This window comes from Copadichromis virginalis, linkage group LG14 (genome assembly GCF_057382275.1).
Source record: "Copadichromis virginalis isolate Kocher_CV1m ecotype Utaka linkage group LG14, C_Virginalis_male_GT1.1, whole genome shotgun sequence".
In the NCBI taxonomy this organism is placed as follows: Eukaryota; Metazoa; Chordata; class Actinopteri; order Cichliformes; family Cichlidae; genus Copadichromis; species Copadichromis virginalis.
Window position 1 is genome coordinate 42,686,806 of NC_140631.1, and position 7,951 is coordinate 42,694,756.

General features: G+C 43.6%; 1 protein-coding gene across 1 annotated transcript; it reads right to left on the reverse strand.

The window, feature by feature from the left end:
* Positions 1–1,349: 1,349 nt before the first annotated feature.
* Positions 1,350–2,300, reverse strand: LOC146694757 (olfactory receptor 2G6-like). The gene is made up of 2 exons (XM_085478759.1): positions 1,655–2,300; positions 1,350–1,552 (listed from the first exon to the last, which is right to left on the reverse strand). The coding sequence occupies exons 1-2, from the start codon at positions 2,298–2,300 to the stop codon at positions 1,350–1,352; spliced, it is 849 nt and encodes a 282-aa protein (XP_085334885.1).
* Between the last annotated feature and the right edge of the window lie 5,651 nt (positions 2,301–7,951).

Sequence of the window (7,951 nt, forward strand, 5' to 3'; positions counted from 1 at the left end):
TTCTGACCTGGGGGTAGAACTGATTGTGAAATGGAAAATGCTTATGAACTTGCGAATTAAAAACATGATGCATTTAAAAGGTAGCCCTTTTCCATTTGTATTGTGCGATGGCCGAACCTGTTCCTTTTATATTTAGATAATTTCTTCTGCATTAAGGAAAATCCCTTCACATGGCCCAGAGGAGGCTGGAGTGCAGAGAAACTGGTAGAGATGCAGTTATACAGTCTACCACACAAACTATCAGCTAAAGAGAATAAATACATTAAATTTCTGCACATTTTGCAGACTAACATTTTAAGATTATTTAAAACATAAAATGTATCTTTTTATAACATTAAGTGTAAAGAGTCAAATGGAAGTTTTTCTAAAGTTATTTAATGATATTTATATTATGAAAAGCAGATTTTTGACATTTATGTTTTTCCCGTTGTTAGATCAAATAAACACGCACAAAACAAAAGCAAACAGCCAGAACACAAAGCTGGAAAACCCACCCGATCGACCTCTCCCCGCCACATTTCCAGGGGAATCTGAGACGGTCTGAAGTCACGTAGAGTAACCAAACTTATCCCTATTATACTATATAATCTCTGTGTGTGTGTGTGTGTGTGTGTGTCTGTGTGTGTGTGTGTATATGATCATAACTCTGGATTTACTGGCCTGTAATTAAAATATAAAAACTTTAAAGTCCGAACTTTCAATGTGGCTGAAACAGAGACTCAGCGGCTGCAGCTTGTTGCTGTGTCAGCTCACATCAGTCATGTGATCTGGAGGTGCAGCGTGTCCGTGGACCACAGAGGGTTAGTAACACTCACCTTCCTTCCATTTCCAGAGTGTAACATCCACCCACCTGTGTAAAATCCGTAATTCCCATGGTGTTCAAAATGTGCTCTGGCACGAACATAAACATCGCTGGCTACTGAAAACAATAAAAAAGCGGTCCTGCTATGGGCTGAACCATTTGTTAATGTTGCAGGGGGGGGACACTATGCAATATATTCAGTTTTAGCATTTATGTTCACTGTTGACTGTAACTACGCTCAAACTGTTAATCTTATTTTAATAAACAACACTGTCATATGCAAAACTGGGGTGGCACTTGCCACCCCATGCCACCCTTCTAGATCCGCCCCTGTGTGTGTGTGTGTGTGTGTGTGTGTGTGTGTGTGTGTGTGTGTGTTTATTGCCTGAAAGCTATATTATATTACAGCGTATATATCTGTGGCACACAGGTTCTCTCTGGTGCTTCTCTTCTGTTTTGTTAAATACAAATCAGCTAAACATTAATTCATCTCCACAGGAAGACACTTTCTCATAATTTAACAAACACATTTCAAGGTCAGCTGCTGTCAATCACTCTGTGAAACTTTACTACACCCACATGACATTATAGAGGACAGCACATGTTCATAAACGCCTCTGATCTTTGACATCTGCGTTCCATACAAGATCGGATTCATGAGCGGCTGCATCATGAGAAAATACAGAGACAGGAAGATTCTCAGAGCGGCAGGTAAACCCGTCGTATCGAACCTACTCTGAAATATTTCAAAGCAACAACCACAAGAAAAATTCAAGAGAGACACCAGCTGAGGCGTGCAGGTGGTCAGGCTTTTTTGTCTCGTCTGTTTGGATCCATAAAAACACACTTTGAGGATTTTCATGTAAGAAAACAAGATGATAAGTGTGGGGACTATGATGGTCATAATAATGTCAAAAATCCCATAAACATTATTCACCTTTGTGCTAGAACAAGCCAGCCTAACCACCAGGTAATTCTGACAATACAAACTGTTTAAGACGTTTCCACACAGCCTGAGACGCAGGTTTAAGGACAAAGCAATAAGAAATTTCGCTAAAGAGTACGCCCACATCACCATAATCAGAACAGCTGTATTGTTAGATGTCATTTGGGTGTTATATTGTAGAGGACAACAAATAGCGAGGTATCTGTCATAAGACATGACGGCTAAGTTTGAAACTTCAATGCTTCCATAAGTGTGAATGCAGAAGATCTGCAGGAAGCAGAGAGGAGCAGAAACAGTGTGAACATCAGAGAGGATCTGAAGCAGGAGGAATGGAAACAGCCCTGTGCTACCATACAGCTCATTCACAAACAGGCTGCACAGAAACATGTACATAGGTTCATGTAAGCTTCTGTTCACACAGATAACCACAATCAGAGACGTGTTGGCAGCAATGATCAGGATGTATAATATTACAGTTAATGAGAAATAGAAGAATTTTAAACTTCCAACATTCATAAAACCTCCAAGAATGAAATAAGACAGAGGAGGCATGGTTACATTTAACATAGCTCACAAAGTACAAATGTCCCAAATATGTCATGTGCACAGTTGTTGTGTCTGATCTAACAAACACTGCAGCTCACCTGTTCACCTGTGACAACACAGTCACCTCTGCAGCCTTTTTATACCTTCTCAGCACAAATCCGCCTTCGTCGCTCCATGTGACGGACTAACGAGTTCAGTGATTGACGGGAAGGTTCGGATTTGTTTTGTTTTGCGTCTGTGTGGTTCAGTGTAACAGCCTCTGTCTCCTGAGCACTTACCGTCTGGAATTGTTTCAGTTTTCAGAGTGAGCCATCTCGTTGCTTTAATAGCACAGGGTGAGCAGGTGACCAGAAGCCCCGGGTTTGACTCTACCCGAGGCCCTTTGTGTATCTGTCCAGCTTCAGAGGACAACCTCACAGACGCAGCAGTCCTCATGTGAAGCCTGGTTAGTTGTTGCCTCGCTGCATCACGGCTGGGCAGCTTGGAGTTGACGTGACGTCAACAAAGAGCTGTCAGTAAGCAGTCATGTGTCTCACGCTAAACCTGCTCAGACCTACAGATTCTGGCCTTGGCTCAAACTGCACCACTAATTTTGCAAACATGCAGCTGTGGCAACACGTCACTGACGTGCTGATGAAGATGGGCCCACTAAAACAACAGGCCAGGCTCAGCATGAGTCGAAATTTCTGCACTTTTCAGTTGCACATGAACGTTTTCTTGTTTTAAATAAGCTATCACAGGCAAATTCAGCCGGCTTCACACCGACCACTTCCTGCGCAATTTGAGCAGAACATCACAGTTCAGAGGTTCAGAAGAAGAAAACCACTTTTATTCTGCTGTGGGTGTCCTACTGTGGACAAAGGACGACTCATCCTGATCTAGTCTGATAGATCTAAATCTGGGTGTTTCAAGCAGGTGAATAATGAGTGGTAGGTTAGCTGAGCCCAAACCCTAACCTCAGATGGGTCACCTATGACCTGGTCAATAGATTTCATCCTGATACCCAGTGACAGTCAGTGTGCCGCTGCCTGTAAAGGTCTGTGCAGCCCTCTGTGGATATGCCTCCCCAGACCATCAGTGACCCCCCACAAACGATGTTACAACGTTCTCCACAACTTCACCTTCACATCTGTCACATGTGCTCAGAGTGAACCTGCTCTCGTCTGTGGAAAGTTTGGGCACCATTGGTGGACCTGCCAATTATGGTATTCTATGGCTAATGCCTGTCGGGCTCCACGGTGCCGGGCAGTGAGCACAGGGTCCACTAGAGGACGTCGGGGCCTCAGACCCCCCTCGTTAGTCTGTTTCTGATTGTTTGGTCAGAGACATTCACACCAGTGTCCTGCTGGAGGTCTGTAGCTCTGAGGACGCTGTTCCTCCTTACAAAGAGGAGCATTTACCGGTCCTGCTGATGGGTTAAGGGCCTTCTACGGCCCTGTCCACCCATAACTGCCCATCTCTCTGCATGGTCCTGAGACCGTGCTGGGAGACACATCAAACCTTCTAGCAACGGTACGTAGATGCCATCCCTGTCATCAGGTAGTTGGGCTACCTAGCTCTGCAGGGTCCAGGTATGGCCTGAAACTGACTAACATCTCCTTCCAATACTTACCTGAATAGTTCAGACTCAACGCTGTAGTCTGATTAAAGTGTTCTTGTACTTTTTTAGCAGTGTGTTTGGTACCACAGTTTGGCCTGACTTTGATCAAAGTGGGTTGTTTGATTTTATTATTGCGGTCTCTACCTTGCAATATGAAGCACTTGTGAAAAGGTCGGTCATCCCAAGCCTGCTGACAGTCATGCTCACAGTCTTCATGGCGGCGCTTCTGAAAACATGTCAGGTGGTTACCAGACTGATGAACGCCCCAGTCTGGTGCACGTGAACGCTCCCTGTTTTTAACCAAGAATAAACTCAGAAGCTTTCGATCTTATTGTTCCGCTGAGCTGAAATTAAACTGAAACTAATCATTAAAAATTGTTTTAGATTTATGAGTCACCAGTACAGCACACCTTTATCTACCTGAGGTGTCTGACTGCGCCACATATTGTGTTTTTTGTATTTCCTAAAGTATTATAATCTTAAAATGTGACAGAGACCACCTGCTACATGTCAGCTCACGATAGAAAGTGATATGAGTATAGATTACATTTTTTAAAAACGGAACAAAAGTAGAAAGCAGTTTTTATAGTTTTATATATTTATATGTTGTAGAATGCAGTGGATGGTAACGGTACAGAGAGGAAGAGGGTAAGGACCAAACTATTCTTGTGTTACGTTTTTCCTGGACTGTTCATGCGCTCCACTTTGATTTTCAGAAGTTTTACAAAAGATTGAACCTCAGAGTTAAAGTTCATATTAGTTTATTGACCAAAGCAACTAAAATCCATCCTGGGGGGGTCATTACAGAGCGGTCTGAGGGGATGTCGTTATCATCCTGAGCCCTCAGCGGACCACTGAGGCCAGCGCTCAGGTCCGCTCACTCTGATTGGTCGGCTCGGGACCTCTCTGGTCTCTCAGGTTTCCAGCTCTGATTTGCTCCAGAGGGAATTAGAGGAAACTGTAGCTAATGTGAAAATGCCTCAGGGACAAACATGATGACACACTGAAATGACCTTTGACCTCAGGGACTTCATTAACGAGCCACAGTGATAGAGAAACAGTTTAGTCTCTGAGGGGTTTACATTAATCACAAATTTCTCAGGTTCCTGATTTTCAGTGAAACCAGTTTGAATTAGAACTTTTTAACCATCAGTAATAAATGTATTAAACTAAGACTTCACATTCATCTAACGCCTGCTGAAGTCACGCACCCTCACATCTAAAGACAATTATACAGGTTCAGAGTTTTCCAGTTAGTCTCGAGGGAAATCGGACTGAAGTTAAACTAGCTTTTCCGGATCAGTCCCTCTGATAGAAAATGGATTCGGATTTTCACTCCTCCAGGAACCCAAATACTTTAATACACAACTGTAGGATTTAAGCCACACACCTGATTAAATGAAGTTAAAAGATCAACCAAAGATAGTTTGAAGGCCTCCTGCATCTTTGACTAACCCTGAGTTTTCAGTTCCATTAAAGCTGATCAGAGCATGAATGGACCACGTTTCATCGTGTGAACAATCTGAGTGTGAAGACCACTTTCAGGCTGTCTGGGGGTTCGAAAACTCACTTTTTAAACCACTGTAGTCCACTTTAAAACGTTCACATTGACGGCGTCCTTGGACGAATTTGTGACATTTGTTTTCAAAACTAGCTCAATATTTCTGCATTTTTACATGCGAATAAAAAGATCTGACCAATCAGAACGCTGCATTTGGTACAAGTCTGTTAACATGCACATGTACTGAATATTTAGTGAGATGGAAACATTGAAATACTCCTGTTTCCCTCAGACTCACAGCTGGCTACTGCTCCGGGTCGGTTGACTGTCTGAAATCATCCTTCTGCCTCCTCAGATGTGGTCCCAACTCTGCACACAGAACTCGAGCCCACTGACATCCTGAAACATGGACCAAAGCTTCGGCCATCAAACCAGGAAACCCTCCCTGCTGCTGCTGCTCCTGAGAATCGGATGAACCAGAATCTCAGTTTCTGCCTGTTCAGAAACGTCAGGAATGATGAACACCTCATGTCCATTGATGAACACAACAATGGACATAAGGAGCTTCTTTCACAGAAAAAACTCAGATGTTATTTTATATATTAAGCTTTGTATGTTGTTCAGTATATTTCTATGAAAACAAGAGGAACTTCAACACACAGCAGGATATTCACAGTTGAACCAGATGTTTACACTTTATGGAAAACTCAAGAACATTGTTTTACTGTACAACATCAATTTAGAGTCAACTTGTTTTGTTTTGGATAAATAAATATTGAAATGTCTTTTGAATGAGTTAAATGTCAGAATAAAGAGAGACAGAGCTTCTATTTTAATCACTTTCATCAAATTTAGGAGCACATGTACACTAAGTTTATTGTTAATTAATAAGAAACTCCAGAGGATTCCATTCTGAGCTGAAGAAGCTTCTGATAGGTTCGTAGAGTCCATGTGAGTAAACTGGTGGTACAGCTGTGGATGCATATAAGACAAAACACAGAGTCTGTTTCTGTGACATGGGAACATCAGGAGATGTCAACAAAACACCAGGAACAGAACTGTGGAGCTCCATAAGTGTGGCTCAGTTTGAATACAATTTGGTGCCATTTACAAGAAATACAGACAGTTTCTCTCTTTACTCTTAAAGTTAGGGTTAGAGAGAGAGAGAGAGAGAGAGAGAGAGAGAGAGAGAGAGAGAGAGAGAGAGAGAGAGAGAGAGAGAGAGAGAGAGGAACAGAGGGGGTGTTACGTCCCCCCCACCATGGTGGAGGCAAAGGTCCGAAGGAGACAGCAACACTGGACAACCACAATCAATGAAGGAGGAAGACAACAGGCAGGATTTATTGGTTGCTTGCCTCGATAGTCAAACTTAACAAAAGAAAGGAGGTGGGGGAGGAGGACTGGGCGGTTGATCCAAATCAAAGAAATTAATAAAACAAACAGAGGTCGATAGCTTCCAGGGCCTAACTGAAACAAAAAATGCAAAACAAAAGGCCTACCTAGCTACTACAAAAGGTCAGTGAAAACAAGAGTGGCATCAACCGCATAACCTAGTGTGACGAACAGTTTAAAACCTGCAATCAGTGTACAGGGTACCCCAGCTTACCTGTCCAGCCTCCCACCACACACAATACAAAGAAGCCTGTTCATGTGTTTGTCATAAAGCAGAAGCCAGCAGCCACCAGCTGGCCAGGGAGCTGCTCATTTGTAGTGATCCTCGGAGAGTGATTGGCCACCTGTGCCCAGACCAGCCAATAGACACATGCCAATCAACTTTGAACTGGCCAATAGGTGGAGGCCTGACACCTGAAAGATAAAAAGTACACCAAAAGAAAAGCCTCATCCTTTCCAGGGATCCCAGAACACTGTGAATCCAGAGCGAGACTTTATCCTGCACTCAGAGCAAAGCCAAAGATGTTTGCAGTCACTATCGTCTCTTACATCGTAATTTACAGTTACACAATGAAACTGTGTGATCGTTATGAGCTTTCAACATGGACACACAACACATAAATATACACAACAGGCAGGTTTATGTGATGTAAGGCGGGCATTATAGGGGAGGAGCTGGTGTTTGTGGTGCTGTACCGGCTTTCAGCTGGAGGGACAAACTGTTTATCACTGGTGGAGCACACAACGCTGCAGCTGGCCTTTTCCTGGCCACGTCCAGCATTTACTGAGCCCAGACCTGAGAGACAAGTTCCCACAATCCCTCTGTGCTACAAAACACTTCCTGTCAGAAGTGGGATTTAAACCCACACCTCCAGGGGAGACTGGAACCTGAACAGAGCAACTTAGACTAAGACTGATCGCAGAGGCCCGGACTTGGTTTTGCTGGTGGCCCACCTGTGGGCTCCTACAGGGAAGAATTCAGCACAACACAAAAGTCGAGAAGATGTTGGTCCCACTACTGTGTTTGTTCTGAGAGCTGGGTCAGAACCTCATCCCTCTATCCAGTGAGAGCAGTACTCCACAAATACAATGAGGTAAACAACGCTACCACCCAGGCATCACTCTGACCAGTGTTTCTCTGTGAATGTCGCATTCCCGTGGCAG

Coding starts and splice junctions, on each gene's coding strand:
- LOC146694757 (XM_085478759.1), bottom strand. CDS start 2,300: ATGCCTCCTCTGTCTTATTTCATTCTTGGAGGTTTTATGAATGTTGGA. Junction 1,553..1,654: donor GTTTTCTTACATGAAAATCC/TCAAAGTGTGTT, acceptor GTGGTTGTTGCT/TTGAAATATTTCAGAGTAGG.